The 26596-nt window shown below is 39.1% G+C and overlaps 1 protein-coding gene across 1 annotated transcript; it reads right to left on the bottom strand.

Annotated features, from left to right (window-relative positions):
- Positions 1-22889, bottom strand: LOC140940215 (eukaryotic translation initiation factor 4 gamma 2-like). The gene is made up of 27 exons (XM_073389136.1): positions 22782-22889; positions 22415-22644; positions 21047-21149; positions 19853-19966; positions 18277-18343; positions 17874-17966; positions 17231-17289; positions 16939-17049; positions 16169-16279; positions 15456-15527; positions 15128-15372; positions 14542-14648; positions 13633-13682; positions 12857-12949; positions 11671-11769; positions 10783-10862; positions 9646-9772; positions 8922-9017; positions 8191-8292; positions 7337-7394; positions 6867-6913; positions 6367-6465; positions 5832-5890; positions 4626-4779; positions 3821-3875; positions 3135-3256; positions 1-1637 (listed from the first exon to the last, which is right to left on the bottom strand). The coding sequence occupies exons 4-27, from the start codon at positions 19925-19927 to the stop codon at positions 1572-1574; spliced, it is 2247 nt and encodes a 748-aa protein (XP_073245237.1). The 5' UTR covers positions 19928-19966; positions 21047-21149; positions 22415-22644; positions 22782-22889; the 3' UTR covers positions 1-1571.
- Positions 22890-26596: the final 3707 nt, after the last annotated feature.

The following is a 26596-nucleotide window of genomic DNA, read 5'->3' as shown; positions in this document are numbered from 1 at the left end:
TAGTTTGGGAAATTTTTTATTCGACTTTTATTTAATACTTGGAATAAAGGACAGTGATTAAAAGAAAATTGTTAGTTAGACTACAGATTCATTATTTACCAGCTAAGTTGTGACTCTTAAGTTGTAAAGAGATTTGAAAGTATTTTGTTTCTAAAACTAAAAGTGAGAAAATACACTGAATAATGTACAACTGAGTTACAGCGGTTTTCCACTGAACAAAGCAGCAGCAGTGGTAGTGGTAGTTGTTTGTTCGTTCGTTGTTGTTGTTGTTGTTTTTCGTGTTTTTCGTTTGCTGGTCTTTTTGCGATGTGATTGGTTAAATGGTCCATGCTACTTTTAGCCAGTCAGAGCAAAGGTTAAATTAGAACCATTCAGGATCACAGCTTAAGTTGAGGATACCTCAACTTCAGGCTTTTTCCAGCACTCTCTGTTGTGTCTGTTGATTTAATATGTTGAGCTCGAGTAATTTTTTGTTTAATATCTTACCAGTTATCAGAAAACCGCCATATAAACTTCTTTAGATTCTAATTTTGACAATATGCTAAACCAGAATTACCGGAATTCTGCCAGCGATTCTCAGTAATTAGTTTAACATTACAGACAGTTGTATTTTAAGACAAACAAACTATTTGCGCTTGAAAATCTACAGTAAGCTTTGAAAACCAGATCTCAATTCAGTTCTGCCAGGTTTTTTTACGCAACATAATTATACGTTTTATAAAGAAAGACTCAGATCTGCAAATGTTCGTTTTTGAAGAATGTACAAATTAGACAGAAAACTTAATCGAGTAATTAGGGCATAAAAAAATTACATGATTAATATTATTTTTGAATTAAGAAAACAGTGCTTATTGAAAATTGCAAGTCAGAGATGTTTAAATATCAATGGGTCAACAATAGAGTAAAGTGGAATTGGGAGACTTTTGTCATTAGTAGCCTGCAAATAAGTTACTGGAAGCTGATGCTAGTTCATCGCTCAGAATGCGGTAATGGTCTAATACATACAGAATTATGCCAAGCTGAACGCTAAGAGCATACCACAAATGCAAAGCTAGAAATAAATAGAGCGTTTTCACATGACGTCACGGCGGCCATATTGCTGCTCCAAAACAATAAAACGGCGGCCATGTTGGTGTACCGAACAAATCCTGTGGGAGTTAAACTCTTTTCTTCTGTAAACGTTTTCTTTTGTTTTCTAAATTTGCATAGATGCTGGTCACGTGAGTGAAAACGCTCTGTAAAGAGCACTGTCGAAAAGGAAACAAGAACAATATACAAAGACCATGTAAATTGAACCATCGAAACATTTAACGGGGCAATTAAGGGGTAAGCGATTGAATCTGTTTATCAAGATTTGTACTGAAACAGGCTAAAAGAAATCCATGGACAAAAATATTATCCACGAAAAGAAAACTAAATTGAAAATCCCTACATAGTAAATACTTCAAATTGTTTTTTTCAAATTTTGGTTTTGCATTTTTCCGTTTTTTCTTTTCCCTCACAATCGTGTTTAGTTGGTGGAAACTCAACCATTTCAGCTTTTCTCCTGTTCAAAGGAGATGCCGGCTTGGTTACTCAGCTTCTGAGTCTGTTCCTTCTTCGTCAGCGGTTTCCAACCAAGTGAGCCATGAGTTTACCTGAGGATAAAAAGACAGGACTGCACATCAATATCACTCGAGTTTCAGCCCTGCTTCGGATTAGCAACCTAACCAGGGAAGAATGCATGTGGAAGTACTCCATGCAAAACACATTTTTAACCTGCAAGATACTGTACCTCTCCTTTGACACACCTTCTTAATAGGCGAATCATTACAAAACGAGTTAACCCACAGAAAGTCCAAACCTGAAGGGCTGGAAAACGTGAGCAACTCGTGCAATTTTCAGTTCTTTGCAAGCAATATCTACGGAAATAACATCGACCAAAGGCTACGAAATTGCGGGGAGGCAAAAACGTTTATGGGACCGACATATATTCTTTGTAAAATTTCAAATTTTCTCTCCACCCTCGACTGGGAGAGGCCATCTCTTCGACGAAAGAAACAAAAAGCCTCAATGATGTATAAAACCATGAATGACCTTGCTCCGGAATATTTACAAAGTCTTTTCTCTCAGCGTCACTCTGCTTACAACTTAAAAAACTCTGAGGGAAGGCTGACCCTGTCCAAACCAAGCACCAATTATTTGAAACGAAGCTTCTCTTACAGCGGGGCCATGTTATGGAATAACTTGACCAAAAGCTCAAAAAATGCTGCATCTGCTGAGCATTTTAAGCGAAATATCAAGACAGTAGCTGATATATCGGATTCCCACACGGTAATCACGAAGAGCAGTTGTAAGTAGTTTTAGTTTTTACCTTAAGCTTAACTGATGATTCCCGTGTTTAAATAAAGATTTACAAGAATAATTTTTTTCAAAACTACTCGGCCTTCCAAGCTCATACATGCTCTTTCAAAATGCAGAGATACTAAAATTTAATAACCTGACCAGAGAATAATAAGCATTTGATCATGACACAAAAATATACACCAAGATTCTTTTATACGGACAGACAACTCTCCACCTTTCCATCGCTCCCCTTTGCTCCTAGAGGGTCAAACCTTACAGACTCTTTATACAATCCCTGCCTCCTTATTACTGACAACTCTACAATCTAAAGGTGTCTAAGCACCTACTTTTCATGCAGATTAGTCGTGTTTCCGGTGGTAAATAACAATCCCATTTCACAGGATAGCACCAAATGCACTATGCATTATGATGCCTGGTTAAGCTGTGGCCGCGTGGGTTACCTGTAACTCGAGGATTTTCATTATTTGGGAATTATCATTCTCAAACTCATTAATAATTCATTAAGAAAATACAAAGGAAATTAATGTTTAATGAGTGTTTGGAAATCGGATGAAACACTGCTTAGTATTTGCATCCTTAATTTCTCCTTCAAAAATGATTTTGTTTGAGAAGAAATATCAAACATTCGACACAGTGTTTCATCACCAGATGAAACACCTCGAAGTTCGTCAAAAATACTCCGCTGCGCGTCGTATTTTCAACTCTCTTCTCGGTGTTTCATCTGGTGATGAAACACTGCATCTCATGTTTGATATATTACATCAAGAACCTACGGAGCTACTCCGTACCTGGAAGAGAGCCTTTCCTTTGCCGGGGTGCTTTTCGCTCACATCTTCCTTCCACCTCAAAAATGCTTCTTCTTCCACCACTTCAGTGTCGTACAACAACACGAACATGCGTAGCAGCATACCTATAATAAACACATCTAGCAGTTAGTTAACATCATCATTTCAACATTAACAGCACAGACCAAAATCAGGAGACGGTAATGGGCTCCTGCCAAAATACCTCTTGCACTTCTGGGGCCACTTTCCCAGAAACAGAATAAAGAATAAATGCGCCCTTCCTAGCTAATAGACCAGTCCATTTTGTTTTGTCAACTGATAGTTTTATCACGTTATTTGCGAAACGATTGAAACCTCGATTTTGGACTCCAAACACCTTTTAGGGCCCCGAAATTATCGGGACTTTTGAGAAACGGCCCCTTGGACTCTATTACGAGACACACGATTTAATTAAATGCCTTAAGTAAAACAGATGGTGATCGGTTTTGTGGTCATAATGAGGATAAAAATGTACCAAAAAGTGCGATACACGTGCACAGTTGTTGTCTTGCTGGTTAAGCCTCTAGTTTGCCGTTTTTCCTTGTCGTTTTTGTTGAAGTCGTCACCCCAGTTGCTTAAGCTCCCTAATTAAGATAACACGACATCAATCCCTCAGTGTCAATAGAATAGCGTACTAAATGCAGCAGTACCTTTAGGAAAGTTATGACTAAGGCAAAACACTTGCAGTGCATAGAGCACGCTGACCTGTAAACACAAGCAAACCAGGAATTAGTACTGACAGAATTGACTACATGGTCGGAAGAGCTATAAATTAGGAGTTCATCAAAGTAGATAGACGGCCCGCAGTTTAATTCCCGCAGTTTTTTCTTTGGAAAGTTAGTGGGGTAGAACGCATAGCACATAGAAAAGCCAAGTTAACTAAAAGAAAAAGGCGAGTAGCATGAGCGGGGAGAAGGGGGCGGCGGCCTGACAAGTGCTATGCACCTACTGAGCAACTGAGCCCACGCCCCAGTTGTTCAAAAGGTGGATAACGCAATCCACTGAAGAAATCTCAATCCACTGGATAACACAATTGACTTCCCTCATACTTATGCACTGGATAGTGCCTGCATTATATGGTGAATAGCGCTACGTAACGTTTGAACGACCGTGCCCTGATTCGCCACTTTGAGGTTGCGCGGGAGACCGGGTCGAGATGGTTGTCAAAGTGCATTGTGGGACTGTTTTGGGGAACGAATTTGCCGCCATGTTGAAAATGCGTCCCCCAAAAAGTCCCACAATGTACTTTAAAACCATCTCGACACGGTCTCCCGCGCAACCTCAAAGTGGCGAACGCAGGATAGCAAAAGCGAAAGGCAATGCTTCGATCGTAGCTTCCTGCGCAGAGGTCCCTTTGGCTTCTCACGAAATCCTCTATTGCTTTCAAATCATTGCAAGAAAAGCAAAGAGAAGGTCAAAAGCGTAGCAGGCTATGCACAAAGCAGGACAACTCACTTGCAACGCAACTTTCTCGTGAACAAACTTTTCTACTAGAGGCAATAACTTCTTGAGGGCTGCTTTTTCTTTCTCTATGACGTCTTTATCTGGAGCCTGTGAGGCATCTATACCATCAGCTAGGGTGCTGTCTTTGGTGGCAAACTTAAGCAGGCTGTATTGGAAAAGAACCATAGTTGATGGATTACCGTAAATCCTCCATTAAGCCCCCCCCCCGGGGGGGGTATTTAATTTAGCAAAGACTATGGTATCAGTTCTCCATAAAGGCCAATAACAAAAGTGGAAAAGCACAAGCACTAGAAGTTGGAGGTCATGCAGTCGAGGATCAAAAACAAATCTGAATTTCCAGTTAGTAAATAAACCATCCAAGATGAGTCCACAAGAAGTTTTACAGTCGTGATTAATTAGTACAGTCTATCGTTTAGTAGTGAAGAATAATAAGAGGGAGGGGAGGGGGGCTTATTAACTTTCTTCCACTGCAAAACGGGAGCCTGAGAGAAGGGGATTATTTGAGAGGGAGGTGCTTAAAAGAGAATTTACGGTAAGAGACAGTTTTTGAATAAGGAAGGGCCCCTCCAGGTCTATCCTATGGGAGTAGTAATAATCGGGAAACCTGAGTTCCCTGCGAATTGCCCTCCCCTCCCTACCCATTCCTGCAAACCATAACAGAAATATACTAGGGTTGTGACTGCTAGATATTGTTATGTCCCATATAAGCGTTGAACCGCGTAGCACAAATGACGGAACAAACAATTTTCTCACGACTTTGTCTGCTCTGGCCTGGTAGCTCAATCGGTAAAGCAACGGTGGGTCTAATTCGAGGGTGGTAGTTTCTTGGTGTTGCGGACGGGTGCAATCACCATGAGTCCTGTGAGTGACCAACATCAATTTTCTCCCAACAGCATTGTTACAAAATGAAGAGGAAAGGTAATGAGAATTGTTGAAATGAGAAACTAAGGGAGAACTCCATGATCGTTTGTCAAAATCCTCTCAATCAAATATTTTAGTAAATGCATGGAAATCAGTTTGGATAATATTTGAATCTGGTTATTGGAGCTTAAAGAGTTAAGATTGAAAGGACACTGAACAATACCCACACCACAGCAAAAATGGCCAACCAACAATGGTTTCTGCAACAACAGGAAACACCCGCGAAGGTCGAGAACAGAAGAGAAGGATCTTGTTTCACAAAATACTTCAACTTACCAAGTGGTGAGTACGTTAACAAACTCGGGATTTGTGTGCCAGGAGCATTCTACATTATCCTACGAACAAGAAAAAAAAAACAACATTCTAAATAAAACAGAACCGTACCAACGCACTGTTTCCCTCTGACCAGAAAGGATATACGGTAGATTTTGCAACGTCACTCACTTGGATAATTTTGGCGGAAAAAACTGTCATGGTCAGATATCATGTGACCCAAAGTAGCCAATAGGGAGCTTAAGTAAAGACGTTTTGAGCAACAGCATCGACCGGAAATGAGGCTTTTTTTATTGACGCCACAAAATTCGTATTGCTAAGGGTGTTTACTCTTTAAGGAGCGATTTGCCCGAAAGTCTGGCAAAACCACCGCGCAAGAATGCAAAAAAATCCACTTCCGGTTGACATTCTTCAATCAAAAACGTCTTTGCCTCCAGCTGTAACAGGAAAGAACTGAAAGGTTGCCTTGCGAAGATTCTACTAAGACTAAGCGCAACGCACTGTAAAGCGTTACTTACATGTGTGATAAGTACCGTACCTTGACCCACTTGTAGATGGCAGTAACACTTGGATCCTCTTCGATCTTGGAAAAAAGATCCGCTTGGATATGCAATAGGGGGTACAGGAACACCAGGTTCTGAGGAGAGGTTCGACAACTTGGTTAGACTGTTTTGAACTCATTTTCATGCAATACATCGTACACGAGGAGGGCCGGTTTCATTAGCTATCCAGACATCAAAGAGTCGGTTAAAAAATAAGGCGCGGGCGAGTTTTCTTCAGGTCCATTCGAGGCGCCTGTACATCGAACGGAAACAATACTTTTTGAAGTGTTGGATATACATTTTTGACCAAATGATCAAATTGTTTTGAAGAAATTCAAAGGAACAGCTCGCAAAAAAATCAATTTTTCAAGGAGCGGCTTAAGAAACCATGCACGTTCGTTCTTGTTCGCGTTAATTCGTTTGCTCGATCGTTCGTTCGTTCGTTCGTTCGTTTATTCATTCATTCATCACCAAAAGCAAGACTAAACAAACTTACCTGCTTCTCTAAGATAGACATGAACTTTTCGCTTGTTCTGTCCTCCTCTGTAACAAATACAAAAAAGCCTAATAAATGGTCTGATAAAAGAATTCCTGATTAACTTGGAAATTCCTGATGGAAAAAAATAGCTTAGCTTTTTAAGCGTATAATAATTTCATCTTGGAAATTTTAGTGTATATATCGCTTTTCCTTATTCGCTGTGATTGTCTTAGAACTATTTAAAGTATTAAATAATCTGATTAGGATAGAGGGGCAGTAGTTTGTCACTTCCACTGTTATGTGCCACCCTCTTAAAGCAAAGTTGTTACTTACTAACTAATTCACTGGCGTATTGGTTTATTCTTATTACATAAAAAGTGTAAAAGATTAGAACGCTAACCACATGCACCTGCGCCGTTTGGTTATTTGTTGTTTTTGCCCCCATTTTATAAATTGATGTACACAGACTTTGTAATAATTATACAAACCTGGTAAAGTTGACAGTAGATCCAGTTTACTGTCTGTAAATTCTTTCACCAGCCACTCCTACAGAATAAACAAAGCAAATTTAGGATTTGTTTGAATTTCGTTAAAAAAGGGTTAAACGTTTAAGGTTTGTTTGTAGTGGAAAGTGCACTTACCTAATCCAGCTAATTTACAGGTACTCTACTCAAATAATTAGAAACAAATAATCAAATAGAACATAAAAGGATTTTAAACCCCAACTGAGAGGAAGCAACTATGCAGTTGGCTATTTACATGCGCGGCCAAGGATTTGAACTCAGGAGCGGGACTCGAACCCTGGACCGCCAGATTGCGAATCCGACGTGCTGACTACTCGGTCACGCTGCTTTCCCTCTGCTGTTGTTTGGCGGTCATCTTTGATAGTAAAACCTTAACGATAGCCGTTAACACTAGATTGATCAAGACACAGCAGAGACTCTCTGCCATCATATGAAATCTTCAATCATCAAAACCAGGCTTTAACACGCAAATGTAACCCAAACATCGGGCCTTCGTAAGGGGTTTGGAGAAAGGATATTTTGAAGGGATGTTCACTGATTTCTCCCTTTCCCGCTGGAAAATCTCTGATACTTAAGAGACAACAGACTCCAGGCCATCAGATGAAATCTTCGATCATCAAACTCCCCTGGTGCCCTCTCCCCCCCCCCCCCCCCCCCCCCCGGGGTCAAAACTAGACTTTAACATGCAAATATAGCTTAGGTATCAGGCCTTTGTAGGGGGAGGGGAGGGGAGATTTCAAGGAACTTCCACTCACTTCTCTCCTCCTCACTGAAAAAGCCCTGATACTCAAGCTACATATATTATTGAATTAGCTCACCTGTCCTTTTAGATTCTCCAATTCTTTTAAGCACAGCAGGAGGGCTGGGTAAAAATTTCCATTTTCACTAAGGGAGCTAACTTCAATCAGACTCAAAATTTCCTGTTGAATACCAACAATCAAGTTACGAAATAATTGGACACATGTTCTTCAAGAAAACTGACAAAAGTATTTGCAGGAGACTCCGATACATATGCGTTACTGATTAACGATTTATAAAATGCAAGACAACCTTTTACTTGTGGGACCCAAAAAGGGAAACTGGAACTGTCAAGATAGGCCCATCCTTTTTTTGGTGGGGGAAGGGCGGCGAAGGAAATCTATTATTCATAAATTTGGTTTTCAAGAATAAGGGGGGAGGGGAGGGGGCTGAAGTTTTTTCCCCTGAAAAAAGGGGAGCATATTTGAGAGGATGTGCGGTACGTAGGGGAAAAATGAGGTTGAATTGGTGCTCTAGACTAGAGACTAGACTCTAGACAGTCCATATTAATTTTTTGCGTAGTCAAGTACGCGCGAACAATGAAACGAAAGATCTGGAGCAAGACTGAAAAAGGAGAGCTCATGCCTCGGATTTTAACATGGTTAAACGTTTCAGAGGCAGACCAGTCCTTTGCAAGTTAAATAGAAAGTGACAATGCCCTGCAAACCTTTCGGCTCATAGAGTGTGCGAATACGGCCCTTAAAGTTGTAATGGGTAGCCAATGAAAGGGTTAATAACAAGTCCTCTTTACCTGAGTTACAGACTCTGCTATAATCTTTGCCATCTGTTTCTTCACTTTGGGATTCTCATCAGATTCCTGCTGCTTTTCCAGCACCTCTGAAACTCCCTGAACGTAAAATAGCAGACAAAAGAAAATATTAAAAATCAGCAGTACATATAAACTTAATTTTGACAACTAAATAATTCAACCCTAAACAAACCACACTTGAGTATTTTGTCGGCTACGAAACATTAGCTGATATTGTTAAATACGTATTTAACACTTACAAGCCCGGCACAGGCTTCTAAAATTCATACCATAAGTTCACGTCAGAGACGTAGAAAATAACATTTGATTTGAAAGATAGCCAATGAGAGAGACGGAATTAGAAAAAAGAACTCTGTTAGTACAGCTTCGTTCATTTTGTTTTACAGTTTTGTAAATCGCACATTATGAAACTCAACGTTAGAGAAGGAATTAGCTCTTTAGTTAATTGACAACAACAGAACTATTGCTAGCGGGTAAACAAGAAAAAACATATGGGGTGAATGTATTCCTCGCTCTTTAAGCAAAGTGCGAGACAATATTAACTCCTCGACTGAGGGCCTGCTAAGTCAGCTTGAATTGAAACGACTTGTATCAAAACGCCTCTGTATAAAAACGACTTTGTTTCGAAAAGATTTTGTATCGAAACGACTTTGAATCGAAATGACTATGTATCGGATTGACCATGCAGTAAGACCGAAAACCCTACCTTGATAAAGACATCTGCTGTGAGAAGATTTGACTTGTGTAAGCTGACAAATAACTGTATGAATAATTCATCAACCTCTGCTGTAAGGTATGCAGTAAGTAGCTGGGTCATCAGTAGCGTCAGGTACCTGGTATGAGGAGTAGAAATTTTATCAAGTAACGTAAAATTTAAGAATGTACCATGGTACAAATCACAAAGAGAGTTCTAAACAGTAATTAAACCTCCCTTTGAAGATCTACACACAATTAATCTAGTTTCAAACTTTTGGGGTGATCATTCAATGAAAGCTTTTGAGAATTTTTTTTCCTGTGGTATGGTTTTAATATTTAAGTACAAGGTGGTTCTAACTTTTGAATCTGTGAAGAAAACCTTGAATTGTAACCATTCAGATGGAAGCTACTGGTACTTGCCTGTGGTACTGTTTTAATATTGTACTGTACAAGTTAGTTTTTACTTTTAAATCTGCGAATAAAACGTAACCGTTCAAATGGAAGCTGATGAGCAGTAATTTCATCTGGTATAGTTTAGTATGCGGTAGAAGGGGGTTCTAGCTTTCGACTCTTTGAATGAAATCCCTAAGTGTGACCGTTCAAATAAAAGCTACTGAACAGTACTCTTCCGTGGCGCTATCTCTTACGCTGTATAAGGTAGTTGTAACTTGCGCTTGCTGAATTTGCGCTTTGAAAAACTTTTCCGCGTTTCTAACAATTTGCTGAAAATGTCAAATGTAGGCGAAATTCCTTGGGATTGATTTCTTGGGGACTGCAGTCCCCAAGTCCCTAAATAAAATCCTAAAGGGTGACCATTCAGATGAAAGCTACTGAGCAGTACTTTCCTGTGACTCTGTTTATTAGGGAGCTTTAGCAAGAACGACGCCAAGGCAGCGAAAACGTCACTTTTAGAATGAATTTGCGTATTAAAAAACTTTTCCGCGTTTCTAACAATTTGCCGAAAATGTCAAATGTAGGCGAATTTCCCTGGGATTGATTTCTTGGGGACCGCAGTCAAGTTTAAAAAGAGAAAGAAAAATTCGTCGTTGCTTATTATTACTGTGCTTATATTTTACGAAACGAAATTGGGGATTTTTACGAACTTCGGCCTTTGACAATCAAAACATTAAAACGAAGAGACACTTACCTTGACCCTTTGATGTCTTTCACGGCTTTCACTGCTGCATCAGTGTCTTTAGAATCTAAATATTCTGTGACAATGTTCTCCTGAGAAAAACAACAGATGCAAGGTCTATTACCATCATGTACACCACACAACTAAAAGCTCAAGGCTCTAGCAGAGCCTGAATCCCCCTGGCGCCTAACTTCTGCTTTTAAGGCGACTACAAAATCGCCTTTTTTTCATACATATCATATGCTGGGCACCCTAGATTTCACAGTTTCAGAGCACTGGGCTCCCTTCAATATTTCTTAGAGTAGAGCCTTGAAGCTATAAGTTAAGCAAGCTAGGAGTTTCATACAGCATTACTGAAGGAAGCTGTCACCCTGTTGCAATTGTTTAACTCCTTAATTCCTTTTGAAGGCTGTATTAATGTAAGTGGAAGTGCAGCGGCAAGACAACTTCTTTTCTCTTTCGACCAAATCGAGTGTGTAACTGATTTGAAAACAAACCTCAGCCTTCAGCCTACCTTGCCTTTCATTCTTTAAAAATTTTTATTGTTCTTGAACAAAGAGTAAAAAATTGAGAATGCCAGAATAATATAAATTTACAGTAAACTTTTGTCGCTACATGTAAATACCAGTAACAAAAGGTTTCAGGAGCTGCCCCCCCTCCCCCCTCCCCCCATTACCCCCATCCAGTTAACTGGAAAGTCAAATTCGACCAACGTTGTAATTAGAAAGCAGATCTAGAGCCAAAACTTCGTAAGCAAAAGTACGACCTTAGAAACTGCAGAAACGTTTTGGAGTGAAACTATTTTCATTTATTTTCTTAGTTTGAAGCCTGTTGCGTGTCTTACAAACTAGAAACATTTTTTCTTTGAAACCTTGCAAAGAAGTGACAGACTTGGCTCACCACTTGTTTGTTAAGATCAGCTGTTGAAGGCGCCTGCTGTTTATTTTGCTTCTTTGTTTTTTCAATAATGGGTGGAGCAGCAGTTCTGTTTAAAGGATCCTGAAAAATTAAAGTAGTTTAACAAGTGATCAGGGATCAGTGAACGATATAAAAGAATCGTTATAATGAATGACTGGTCACATAAATGCATGTACCGTATAATTACGACTCTATTATACAAAAAATTAGTTGTGAGAATGAGAGGACTAAACCCTCTAGAGGCAACTTTACGGAGGCGAGGGTGTTTCAACTTTCACACTTGATGGCGAAAACCTGCGATGCAACCATCCAAACCAAACCTCTTCAGCAATTCTTTCACATGGTACTACATGTTTGTGTATTTTCTTTAGCAACATAATCCCTAGTTTCATCACTTAAGCATTCTTATAAAGCATATATTTTAAAAACTGGAAGAAACATGAGAAATAAAGGCCATACAAGGTATAACTGCTAATCATTATTCATTCAAAATATTATGACGTCTCTGACTGGCTTTAATCCCAGATTAATTTTTCACAATCAGCTAATGCTGACCAAATTCATTCAAAATATTATGACGTTTCTTACTGGCTTTAATCTTCGTTATTTTTTCTTAACCAGCTAATGCTGACCAAATTTGGAAGATGCCAGCAATAAATATACCATTGATTAGATGGTATATTTGCCTGGACGCATTGCTGCTTCGGCAATAGTGAACAAAAACAAATGGCAGTCAAGGCTATCCAAAGACAAAATGGCGGAATTTCTGACTAAAACTGAACAGAAGAAATAAAAGAATACACAAAACATATCCCGATGGATGATATCTGCTTTTGACTTTGGCTTTCGTATGATGTGAAGAATTATGCTGATCACAGAAGAAGTAACCCACTCCCGCATATGGCTTAAGTTCTCCTTGATCTGCATAATTCTTTACATCGTACTCAGCCTCATTCAATCATTGTTAACAGTACACTGTATCTTGAAGTACATGTACTGTCTGTGTTTAACGATTTGCCGCTAAGCAATATAAAACTGCAGGGATGTTTAACAGGGTATGAACAAAGTCCAGCAACCCTATACCAATTACAAACATGGAAAACAGAAAGTCCTGACCAAATGGAGCTGTCTCTCCCAGTCAAAAAACAAAGAGGAAAACATTCCTTACCAGCCTTGTTTGAGCTGGTGGAGTTTGAGATCTGCCAGCAACTCCAGGTCTCTGGGCAGCAGCAATTGAGTCCCTTGCTGGCCTCAAACTTATCTAGAAAGCAAAGAAACATGAAAATAAATTTATCATCCCCGACAGAGAGGCAACATGTCCGAGTGATCAGCACGTCGAACTTGCAATCTGGCAGTCCCAGGTTTGATTTGTTCAGACAATTACCTGGATTTGTTCTTGGTGGTCCACTAGAGTTCAGATACTACGCCATGTTTATAAATAACCAACTGGTTGCCTCCTGCTAGTAGAGGTTTTTGATCTTGGTATGTTATACTTAGATTATCTGTTTCCAATTATCATTATTTGAGTGGAGTGTCTGTAAACAAGCTGCATAGCTAAGTACACTTCCACTAAAATATAAAAACCATGCATTTACCATATCAGAAACTACATGTTTTATGGAAATGAAGCCAAGTCCCTATTTAAAAACCATCCTCAAATGATCCCCTCTGGCCCAGTGTAGTAGTCTTGAGGAAGATGTCATCCATTAACACATGCAGTTTTTCCTTTTGGAAACAAGTGATGCCATTTTTGAATTATTCCAAGTGTTTCTTCTAAAAAGAAACCGATTCATCACCAAACCAAGTTGAAAAAAAAAATGCAAATGTATGTTTGATCGTCCTCTGACTGTGAGAGAAAGACTACCTAAATGACGTCTCCCTCATTTAATGTGAATTGAGAAAGGTCTTTCAATTAGGCCTAACAATAAAAAGTGTTATGTGTACCTCTCCATCAGCATTTGAGTGGTTTGGTCTTGAAGAATATCTCCAACCACCTAGTTGTTAAAGAAAGAATACATATCATTAAATAGAAGCTCCAACAATGCATGTGATATTTACCACTGAGTCTTTTTTTAAAATAACATACTGTTTAACCAACAGATACATGTAAGCATCAAATGGATAATCTTTTACCCCCAAAAAGCTCAGGATTGAGATAATTTTTGACAAATTCTTCAAATTTCATTTTATTGTCGAAACATAAAGACTGACTTCATCATATTGTCATCATGGTAGTGACAACTACTTACAGAAGTGTATTCAAAAGGGAAAATTAATTGGTCGCATTTGTTTCTTGAGTCTCCCACTGGATAAAAACAAATGTATAAAAATATAAAACAAATGTAGGCAATAAACGTGCCTTCCTCATGGCTAAATACTTCCCTTTGTCGCTCAAAGGTCATTAAAACAAACTTTTTAGGACCTCCAAATGCTGCTGGTTTAAGTAAAAGGCAGAGCCACTTTTGATCTAATTTGTTGTTGTGTACTAATTTTATATTTTTCTCCTTATACTTTAAATGTTCTGAAGGACCCTGTAAACAACAAACAGGACCATGTGAAAGTACATGTACTGCTACATGCATGTAAAGTGGTTTCATTTGAATGGTGACCGTCACAGTTCAGAATTTGGTCCACATACTCAAAAGGTCCCAAACCACCTACATGACAAACCAAACAGTACCACAGCAAAGTACCGCTCAGTAAGCTTTCAATAATATTCAAAGATTGGACACACCATAGGATTTTGTCTGCAGACTCAAATGCTCTTCAGAGAATTATTAAATGCTTCCATAATTGAAACTAGCAGTGTAAAGACAATCATGGTAGTTCTACAATTTGAAAACAGCTATTTACCTCCTACTGGTTTAGTCATTGAATTGACAGATGTGGAGCTTTGTTTCGTTGGCAAGTCGGCCCATGGATCTCGAGTAGCAAATCGATCATAGTCCTCATCATCATATCTAGACGAACAACAACAATTCTTGGATCATGGACAAACCCAAAGTAAGGGAGCTAAGCTTCTGAACAAGTTATTTGCACATACAAAGTGTTGTACTAGATTTTTACTGCTGAACTTTAGTTAAGGGCACAAGTACAGTACGAAAAACTAAGGTTAACATACTATAAATGCATGAACAAAACTGTCTGTGGTATGGATGTACATGTACTAGCAAGTAAACTGACCAACAAAAAGCACAAGCTGATGATTACTTCGCAAACCAGTGTACTTTTCTTGCAGTGAACATAATAAGTGTACAAGTACAACAATGAAGGATCAACATACTATGACACATGAACAAAACTGACATGCAAAAAACTACTAGCACTCTGGTAAGTGCCTGAACCACAAAAAGCTGAAGAGTAGTAAGTGTACTACAATGTATGGTACTATTTTTAAAATACCTATAAAAAGTGTTCACATAAATACAAAATTAATAACCTCAAACCAAATGATCTCCTGTCTGTTGGCATTGCACCAGTGCTAAACTCATCAAACCGGGGACCAGAGGGACGAAAACCATTGTCGGTAACAAAGACATCATTCATTCCACGACTGTGTGGAGGTTCTGCAGGTCTGCCACCTCCACTGGGGCGATTCATCCAGCCACTGTGAGTCAGAGGTGGGGCGTTCCTGGACATGTGGCCGTGAGGTGGCACGTGGAATCCAGGATGACCAACAAGGCCCTGTGGATAAAACCACCAAGAATGATGCAATAAGCTTACAAATTTGGGTTGACTCTGTGCGATGACAAAAGACAAAAAGGTACCTGCCAAGCTTCCTGGCGAATTTGCTGGATCATCTTTGGTCCTACCTCATTAGCAGATTTTCGTGGAATCCACTGTAAAAGAAAGCAATAGAGGATTTTGTCCGACAACTAAAGGGACAACATTTTAACAATTCTTCAAAGACAGTCTCAGGCTAGCATGATGATGTTTTTTTTCTCTGTCAACAGCAAATAAAACAGTTCTCAAGGAACGTGATAAAAACCACAAACTAATCTTGAGTGAATTTTATGAACTATTAAGATAATACTTAAAGCTATTGAGTTGGTAATCAAATTCTCATTTTCAAGTTTTGGACATTCCACATAGCAAATCTGATGCTGACCAGGAGCTTGTGCAAAAAATTCCACATTCTAAAACCTCTTATGGTGATTCAAGTAAGCTGGTTGATACATGGTTGTACATTATTTGTTTGTTATTTATGTATTTTGCCAACACTTAAAACATTTTTGATTTTGCACCCATGTTTTGAAAGTTACCACCAAGAGAAAAACAAGTCCTCATGTATGCTTCTGATTTTACACACTATGGATTAATTTTACATTGTAATACTTCAAAAGGATAAAAGTAAATATGAATATATTTTTTTCTTCGTATTCCTTGGTGTATCATACATGATACTGTATGATGAGTAATGAAAAAATAAAACAAAAGTGTATTTACAATCAAAATTGAGTTGATGCACTTGGAAATCTACCTTGGCATTCCGAAGGTCAATGACATCCTCAATCATGAACCTAATACGGGCTGGGAAGTCACTACGGCTTAAAAGCTGCTGAATTCGCTCAAAGTACTGATCCATCAAGGGCTGCAACAATCAATTTCAAAAATAATCAGTTCACTGTTGCAATCCTGAGAGCAGGGAAAGAGAAAATTAAAGAAAAACATCCCAACTCAGTGAAACCCCCACAAAACAAACCCCTATAGCAAAACTTCAGTTTAACAAATTACAGAATTTTTCATGACAAATTGTAGTAAAATGGGTGCTGGGAAAAGAAGCCCCATAAATATTTTATTGTACCCCAGTTGTAACAAATTATTTTTCAAGTCCCTTGGAACTTGTTTTTTCAGGGATCCACTGTTACAAAAATAATACCCCAACGTTCTTTATAAATGGAAGGTGAAACCCTTGGTACTGTACTCAGGAACTTTGACTGTGGCCAGCTAGCACTAAAAGATTAGAATACCATACCTACAGCTCACAAATCCTTGACCCTCCCCCCATGGGAGACACTAAGGCCATCCCACACTAAATCAGTGGAGGCCGAAAACAAAAGGACTGGTTGGGGTTAAGGAACAGTAAAAAAGCTGTAAAAAGAATTCTGCAACAACTGCTATGACATTGCTACAAAACGACTCTGTGAACTTGAAAACTGCCAGAGAATGTGGGTTAAACCATTATCCAGAGACCACTAATTTTCCTTGGAACACTTTGCTAATGTCATCTAACTACAGAAGGAAATATACCTTTGCCTTGGGAATATCCAGTTTAGGACCCACAGTCTTCATCAGGTAACAGAGGCACTCCATGGATTCTGACATGTCTGCCATTGTTGCTCTCTTCTTCTTGTCCAACAACTGTAGAATAGAAATTTCATCAGTGTTTGTTACTAAGTGAGGATGAAATTTCAGGGAGTTTTCAAGAAATTTTCCACGATAAAAAAAAAGAATATTCCAAGACCAAGAACTTGCACATTTTAGTGCCAATACAATGTTCTTGTAATCATATAAGGAATGAACAATAAAAATATTCATTGACCTGCTTGATGCACCTGTGTACAATGGCTTCGTGCAACATGTCATACTTCGCAAGTTCACCTGCGGGAGGAAAAACAATTTCAGACAAGACAAACCAACAGTCACTATACCTCATCTGACAATTTAATATTGTTCTTTGATAGATCAGGGCACAAAAGAATTGCTAACCAATAACCAGTGCTAGTGGAACAATGCAAGGAGTTACGGTAGCACACTGTTTCCATCACAAGATTTCCCTGCCAGCAAGGTATTGGTATTTTTGTGGAATGAATTTTAACATTATTATTCTTTTTAATATTATATTTTTAGGAAGAAATCTAGCAGAATACACCTCGTAGCAACCAGTGATTGAAAAAAATCCTAAATAATGGTGTTTGAAACAAACATCATGTGAACAATGACTGTATCAAACTCTAATGATTTCACTCTTTGTTGTTAACTTCTTTGAACTGAATTCAATGCATCAAGATTTAGCTATGGGGCTCCACTAATTCAAAACCATCCCTCGGCTAAAAAAGACAGCCTGTGGTATTTGATCTGATTGGCATTCATGACCAACTGCAAGTAGGGTTTTGTTGGACACAGGTAAATTTTAAACGGACATTGTGTGATGTCATGCTTTTATTTGCTCTGCCAGCACTTACCAATGAAGCGTATGTTGCCCAACACTTTGCGTTTGATAGTACACCTCTGCTCTTCCTCGTCCGGTGTAAGTGGTCCATCTTTTTTATCAAAAGCTAAAACACACGAAAGAATAAACAATAAAGTTAATACAAATCCCCATAACTGAAAACTGATCTTCAGTGGCTTTGCATGATTCAGGCTACAAAATAATCATAAAATAATGTACATATTAATTAGGCCCCAAGTCACAATTTATTTGTTTAATGTTTGTAAGGAAAATACACTTGTAATCTTGTCTGTTACTTGTCGAAAATTAAAAGCCTGTTAATAAATTGCCCAGCATAACAGTTGTATAATTTAATGCAAATGAACTTCCTACAATCAAAATAAATGAAAACTAAACATGTCAAACTTAATGTTTACCTTGACTAGCTTTAGTTCTGTTGTTGAATTCCTCCTCGCATTGTTTAAGCAGCAAACGTCTGAATGTCTACAAATCAAAATAATAATAATAGTAATAATAATACATGTACATACATTAATACATTTCAACCCCTTTTTATAACACATATAGGGATACTTCTTTACGATGGGCAGTTCTCCTGTTCTAAAGACAAAAGAGCTCTTCACACATTCCTTATAATGTTACAATAAGGATACATGTGCCTCAGTTGTGTCTGCCTGTGAAGTATTACCGGTAGCTGTTTGGGAAAAGATAACTGGAAGCCTGGGTTTTCTACTATTGATAATTTCCAACAATTATTAGATTGTTGCCCGCCCGAATCAAAACAGGCAGCATAAATTATTTTTCCTGGAGCAGATTTGAAATGGCAGATGCAAAAGGTGCCGTTTAATGTGGCACATGACATGTTTTGAAGCATTTACAATGGAAAGAGTTAGAAACGTTGGTAAATTGTAAGGATGCTTTTGTAGCCTGTTGCAGGTGTTAAAATCGTGAGGCGGAGCAAAGGGATGTGAGCAGAAAATACAGCAAGTGGGTGGCGTAGGGGGTCAGAGCAAAGGAACGCCTGCAGTACTTTTTAACAAAAGCTAGTCCAGGTGTACCAGATTCTGGTATACGCTATCATTAGTTTATTTTGACAGCCCTTGTCAACACTTCAAAGTTTATTTCCTTGATTGGAAATGTGATGCGACAGCCATGAGATCATACATCAGTTTTTTATCATTTTGAAAGTGAGATGATTCGAAATACACAACATGGTTAAGGTGAAATATCAGGATCTCATCAACAGAAATTAGGCCTTGAAATTCTACCATTTATTGGCCTTTAAATGAGCTTTTTCCTGTCAGTTCTCCTTAGGAATATTAAATACGCACATGAAGCTTTTATCGATATGAATCTTTGTTAGATTTTTGCAGTTCGTAAGCAGCTATTGGAGTTACTACAGCAGTACAGAAAGCTGGATGAATCGGCTGTGAAATCAGAAGAGTGCATTCGCCCTGAAATTCCTAAAAGCTGGCCTTTCAAAGCATTCAGCTTGATATTTTTTTTTAAGAGCAGATTTTGTGAAAAGATAAAAATAGGCAAGTCTCAGGATGTGCTCCATTATTTGAAATTTTGAGATCTCTGTTTGCATAATGCTCATCTTCCAAAGCTATGCATGGAAGCTTTCACCAACATTATTAAATACAGGATATATTCGTTTGAAATATATATGGGCCAATTTCAATGGCTAAAAGAGAGTTTACGACTGGCTCAAATTGCACTGGAAAAAAAGGAAAGGGTAATTTTGAAGATGAAGTAAGAAAAAAGCTTGCTTGTCTAATAAATAAGCCTGTCTGGCTACATGTATTCCTTAGCCTTGTAGCACACTGTCAGTACTAAATAAATTATTCAAATAATTTTCCACTAATATAAAATGCTGTATTTTAAGGAAAGGTGTTTCATCAGGACATGAGGTAACTAAAACATGGCAAAAAAAAAAACTTGTGACATGAGAAATGAGATAATAAGCATTGCAATGAATATTATACTTACTGAGTTGCCAGTTTTTCCAGGATCATCAAAATTTGGTGCCTCTTCACTGAGCCGCAGACACAGCTGGGCATACATAGAACTGTACTTTGGTTCATCGAGAGCTTTTTCAAAAACCTTGAAGTTCAAGACCCATATCAGCACATTTTACTTTTACTTGGATCATGGGATGTGAGGACAGAGATGCTACTGTAAGACTAGCAAAGATTTGAGTTTTTGCAACTTTTGATTGAATCTGTGGGTGAAACCCTACATTGTGACCAGTCAAATGAAAGCTACTGAACAATACTTTCCTGTGGTACTGTTTATTAAGCTGTGCAAGGTAGGGGTTAATGATTCATATTCCTTGCGATTTGATTTCGATTTTTTTGAGTTGATTATGTAAATGTTTCTTAATTCTTATAACATAATGCGTGATGTAAACATGTAACCCTTAACGCTCAATTTGAAAATAGTAACAGGGACAGGAGGATTTACAGTCACTCAGTCGTTCGTCTCCATGTTTGAGAACCTTTCAGACAAAGAGTGGGTCACGCAAGGTTTTCCTTATCTGGAAATTCTCAGGCAACACGAAATGGTGCACAAACTGCAATAGTCTTTGCTCGTCAATCAAAAATGCACATTTTAAAGAGTTCTGGAATCTGATTTTACAATATAATAACACACTGAGGGTACCCTGGAACAAGTATGCAAAAATCAAACCAAAATTGAAAAGTGTAAGCAAAGAATCGTGAATGGAACCGAACGGTCATAATCGCTATTAATCACGGTCATAATCGCAATTAATCATTAATCACCAATAGTACAAGATGGTTCTAATTATAGAGGTCTGTGGGCGAATTAAAAATCCTTATTAATGTGTGACCAGTCAAATGAAAGCTACTGAGAATTACTTTCCTTCTTGTACTGCATGTATACAAGGTGGCTCTAACTTTTGAGTCTGATAAAGAAATCCTATAGTGCGAACATTTTTTAAAATAAAACCTCTTTGGCAGCACTTTAACATGGTACCATTAATTTGTTTTCCAGTGAAGAAAGTGGCTGTTATAGAGAGGAGGCTGTTGTAGAGAGGCTTAAACAAGAGTCAATTGTATGGACTGTCTACCAAAAAAGATGACCGTGTAAAGAGGTGGCTATTGTGGAGAGATGGCCATTAAGTAGAGGGTTGACTGTATAATTTTTTTCTCATTAACTTACCAACAGAATCACTCCTTTGAGAATGTACTTGGTCTCAATACCCACTCCCAGCAGCTCATTACAAAGTTTATCAAATTTATCCGGAGTTAATTTATTGAGGATCCTACAAGCAAAACAAACGACTCCATTAACAGTGTGCATTGCTGGAATCCATGCCTAAGCAAGTTTTTAGTAATAAATAGTGTCAAGGCTACAACTCATGTGTCCTGTGGGGGTTGAGTACCCCGCTACGTTGGCATGGTTTATTACTGTACCAAACTTATCCCAAGGCAGGGTGTTCATTAGGCATCAGAGAGTAGAGATTTCTCCATTACTTACGCAGAATTCTCCAGCAAATGCTCGGAAGCTTACATTTTGGTATATGACTAATTTTTATTCAAATGAGAGCCTCATTCAAAATATTCTCCTGTAATGTTATGTACACCTTTGTCCCGCTAGTAGAATTCTTATTGAAAACCCTGCAGGGTCTTCTCGTATATATAATGGTGCGGCAGGAGAGAAGACCCTGGCACACAGTAAGCTAAAATAATCACTGATTGGCTCATTGCTTCATTCTCACATGAACCATGATTGACTGAGGGCTTTCAAAGTGCCTTAGCTATGTACGCATCCTTCCTTTTTTTTTCAGATTTTTACAGATCTGTCACTTGTATTATTTGCATCAATACAGATTCCAATATTGGAAATTAGTTATGTTATCAATGATTAATTAACAAATGGGCAATGAGAATTAGGGCAAGATCACATAACATGAATCTGGTTGATACTTAAATAACTTCTCCCAACTACCTTCATTGGCAATGCATAGGGGCGACGGATGAGAATTTGAATTTTGATATTAAGGTTAAACATGCTCAGTGTCATGTTTACGGTGGCTGGAATGTGACCTTTCGGAAAAATTTAAATACTGTGTACTGGCCATCCAGTTGAACTATTAAAAAGTCAGCCATGCCAGAAAGGCTAGAAAGACTTAACATCAACAGACAAATTACGATTCAAGCTAAATACAATAACCTAGAAATAGCTGTAAACCAATAAGTAAAGAAATATAGCAAAATTGTTTTCTGAACAAGCAGCTGTGAATTAATTTTTTCCTTTTTATAAAAATTCCTATATAAAATACATACAATGATATACATTTGTGATTTATCAAAACCAAAATGTAGCCGTAATAAACGTTAATTCGACAGCTTGATTGCACTGAAAGCGTGCTGTAAAAAGCTCAAGCTGATACAGGTCCATTTCAGAATCCCAGTGTTTACTGTTACAGTTTAAGAAACTCTGAGGGGAAATTAGTCAAAATGTAAGGACAACTTGGGACCAGAGTCATTTAACTGTGGCAATCTAAAAAGGCTAAAGCATCATTACCCTCGGACCCGTCGAAAAACCGCTTCATCTTGGCAATATTGAAGCCGGTTTATTTGCGGAGGGACCCATCGTTGAAACTTTTGCTGCTGGTGAACTGTACTTGGCTCTTGCAAAGGCAGCGATGCGGGTACAACCTCCCTGACTCCGGAAAAATCCAAAGATTTTGCCCCGCGTCCGTCCACTTTCGTAGCTTTTCACAGTTCTTCAAAAAAGCGTCGGTGAAGGAAAACCTGCACAGGGAAACAAAGACGATTATCACGCCATCTCTTTCGTGTTCGTTTCAACCACATAGACAGGATTAAAGCGATTTTTGGATTCGAAATTCAGAATATTGATGATACAAGCAGAAATAGGTAGTGTAACTAACCGTAGAAAAAAAGAAAAGGGAAAATTATTGATGATCTTTACGCGCAATATTCTTGGTGATGTTCTTTCTTGTATCCTTCTTTATGTGACTTTCACAAGCTATCCCACCATGCAAAGAGGGCAGGAAAAGATTCCCACCTGGCATAGGGGGCACATAGATAAAAATTTCACCCATTCCGTTTCTAGCCTGCGAACAGCAAACGTATTTCCGGTCGTCACTTGACGACCGGAAATGCGTTTGCTGCTCCCAGGGCCCAGTTGTTCGAAGGCCGATTAGCGATTAACTCGGGGTTAAATTTAACCTGGGTTTCTTTCTCTTGTGTTCAAAAGCATTTTCTCGGATAATTTTCCCTGTTATTTTTAGAGCTTCCAATGATCAACTTGTAGACAAAACGAATTAAAACTGAAATACTTTTTAAGCTTTCAAATAAATCTGAATTCAAATCTCGCACTAACCCTGGGTTATCTTAACCCTACTTATGAACAACTCGGCCCTGTCTATTCCGTTTCCTACTCCACAGGTTTCTGTCGGTGTTCCAGGCTTGTAGATATTAGGCTCTCTCCTCCGCAGAGGCCTCTTTGTGTTGTGGGGAGGCTGGGGAGAAAAAAAAGAGAGCGCGCGGCGCACGATGGGAAGGGGGAAGAGAGTTTCCCCCTTCCCATCGTCCCCCACGCGCTTTCTATTTTTTCGATAATTGACATTTTGATGGGGATACCCAGCGAGAGCCTCTGCGGAGGAGAGAGGATATTAGGGGGCTTAGGCAACGTAACGACCACGGCGACGGCTACGGCTACGAAAATGTCACTTAACAAGTGAATTCGCGCTGCATCAAACTTTGTCGCGCTTATTCCATCTAGTTCACAGTGAAAGCCAGATGAATGTCTCCAAACTGATGTGTTTGGTACCTGAAGCACTGATGAGCTCAAGCGACACCAGAATTGATGCACAAATTCAATTTTATCAAGATTATCTTGTGTCACCGAATGTCGTTGACATTGAGCTTGTTTGTTGGCGTCGCAAATGGTCAGAAGTAGCTGACAAATCGAATCTTCCAACCAGTGCTTCAGCCACCCTTAGAGAATGCGACCCTATTTTCTTTCCCATCCTAGCTTGCGTACTAGGCGGGATTCTGGTGCGTGGGAACTTTTTGGTGACGGGCGGAGGCACCGTCCGAAGTGAGCGGCAAAGCCGCGAGGGAAAATTTCAAATTGATTTGTACGCACTCTTCTGGCGGCTCCGCCGCCAAAACAGCACTCCCACGCTTATCCCGCCATCTACGCAGGCTATTCCCAACATAAATGTCCTTCTTTGCATTCTTTGGGTCTGACAGTGATGAACATCCATTATGGTATCGACATCGATGAGATCGTTAACATCTTTGCCACTCAGCATCCACGCCGCCTCCTACTAAGAGACATTTTGACTGATGAGCCAGATGAGCAGTGAGACTAAAATAGAGATATTTTTGTTATGTGGAACTTAATTCATCTATGCAGCATTTTTGAAGGCTTGTCACCTCCCCCCACGCTCACTGCTCATCCGAAAAAATGCCATCTTCAGTGAAACACGGCGTCGATTTCAATATGCCAATCTGGTAAGTACCCTGAGTGTGACAGAGTGTGATCCCCGCCCCCTTTGAAAAATCCTAGCTACGCCCCTAGTTCAATTCGTCAAATTTTTTCAAACTTTTTCTGGATTTGAATTCTAAAGGACTGTATCAAAGTTCAGGATAAGAAAAAGAAAGTTGTTGTCGTGTGTTCCCGTCCTCCACAAAACATGAAATTAGCCTGAGGCACTTCTACGTTGTAATCGTGCAACGAGGGCTAAGAAATGTACAAAAAAGCGTGATGCACGTGCAAGTTGTTTTTTTGCCAATCTAAACAAATTGCTTTTTTGCTGTTGTCGTTGAACGGAGCTCCTCTTCTCATCGCGCCCCTCAGCTGGCCTCTCCCTGAAATACAGCACCTCCTGATCAAGACTGAAATAGCCTGGTCATTTTAGAATGAGCCTGGAACAGGCTACCATATCGCCCCCCAAACTCACAACAAAATAAAAAAATGAAATCTTTGAAAAAAATATATGTGTACACTTGGGCAAATAAGCTTTTGATAAGTCAACATTCAGAATCCTCTTTGGAAACATAGTTGCTTAATTACTCCAACTGCAGTGCAAATCTCTTAGTCATATTGCACTCAGTTTTTCTTCAGAAAATGACAACCTATTACGAACCTAAATAAATAGCCCTTAACTTGTGCTAACTACCATTTATATAAGAACCTGTTTAGGCCGTGCAAGGTTTGAAAACTAAAGCTCCCGAGACGGACCTCTGCCAAGCAAGCCGGCCACCTCATTTCCATACGAGAAACCAGTTTATTGTCTGAACTGTGTCGCCGATGTGTTTATATATGTTGTAGTTAATTTTTTATCTCAGTTAATTTTTTTTTTCCATTGTTTTTGGGTATGGTAATGTATGCTAATGATTTTGAAACAAAGGAAAAACAAAAATTACCTGAAATAAAAATATTAACTGCAACATATATACTCTTATGCTCACCTTTTTTTTCTCGGCGCTTACAGAAAACTGAAAACCTCTGGCACCCAGGGAGCCGAAGATCTGGAAAAACCTGCTCATTTCTAGATCCCCTTTCGGTCCATCATATTGGCTACTTGAAAAGAGCTTTTCTACGCAGTATCAGCGCTGTCTAAAGCCTGGTTTTCGCCAGCGCATAAGCATTTAAGCATAAGCATAAGGACATACGCACGCGCAGAATGGCATATTTGACTCAATAGACCAATTCCAAGTTTCCCCGAGCCTCTTTTTCAAAACGAGTTTAGGTGCTCAGCCTTTGATATGGAAATCATTTTTCATTCTCATGCAAATAAAACTCATTTTCACAAGAAAGGTTGTGCACCTAGCCTCATTCTGAAAGTAAGGGTTTTTGGAACTCGCCAAGTGGCCTATCCTCGATACCAGCTCTCCTCAACCCGATGATAAACAAGATGGCGGACGAAGCGTCCGCCATATTGCTTCTGATTTGTTCACATGAGGTCTGGGTCAAAGTGACCTATGATTGGTCCACAGCCTTGTCCTTATACTTGTGCTTATATCGACCCAGTTTCCACTAGTCAAAGCTATGATAAGCATAAGCACAAGCACAAGAAGAACGAACTTGTCCGTTTTTCTTGTCCTTGTGCTTATGTTTATGTCGACCTAGTTTTCACTTGCTTACACATGTACTTGTGCTTATGCTTATGCGCTAGTGAAAACCAGGCTTAATGCTTTCAAGTTGTTACTATCGCTTGGCTGGCTGATCAGATCTAACCTTGTTCCCAGGGTTTTCTCCTATATACCCGTCGCCAGTTGAAACGAGAAGTAAACGTGGGCCGAGCTGATTTTTACAGAAAGTTCTGGGATAGTTACTGGAGACGTACCGGTCAGCTATTGGCCAACTTTTACCTGCCCCTAAAAACAGTCCCAGAAGGCTTTACGAAAGTGAACTCGGCCCAGTTCGCCTCTCGTTTCTAAAGTGGCAAATGCAAAGGTTAGGGAGAAAGAAACCCTAAAAACGCTGGTCACATGTCTTTCTGTCTCTCAAGAGAAGTAGAGAACCCTGGGAGCGAGGTTGGATCAGATTATCAGATCGGTTAGCATTAGGTTACTTAAACCAGATTGTCTCTTTCACTAAAATTACATAAAGAACAACTTACGTCCAACTTTACTGACTTTACTGTGTAATATGAAATAAGATAGATAAACAGAACTAGGAATTGCTTTAAGCCCGAGTCATTTGCTTCATAGCCTACATCCATATCCA

The sequence above is a fragment of the Porites lutea genome, chromosome 6 (assembly GCF_958299795.1).
Source record: "Porites lutea chromosome 6, jaPorLute2.1, whole genome shotgun sequence".
NCBI lineage: Eukaryota > Metazoa > Cnidaria > Anthozoa > Scleractinia > Poritidae > Porites > Porites lutea.
The sequence above is the reverse complement of the archived record's forward strand: the minus strand, read 5'-3'. Positions and strand labels throughout refer to the sequence as shown.

Excerpts from the sequence above, each read along its gene's own strand:
- LOC140940215 (XM_073389136.1), bottom strand. The coding sequence starts at position 19,927 with ATGTATGCCCAGCTGTGTCTGCGGCTCAGTGAAGAGGCACCAAATTTT. Across the intron at positions 13,683-14,541 it reads AATGACTAAACCAGTAGGAG|GTGGTTGGAGATATTCTTCA; the intron begins GTAAATAGCTGT and ends TTTAACAACTAG. Across the intron at positions 6,466-6,866 it reads TGTCTATCTTAGAGAAGCAG|AACCTGGTGTTCCTGTACCC; the intron begins GTAAGTTTGTTT and ends ACCTCTCCTCAG.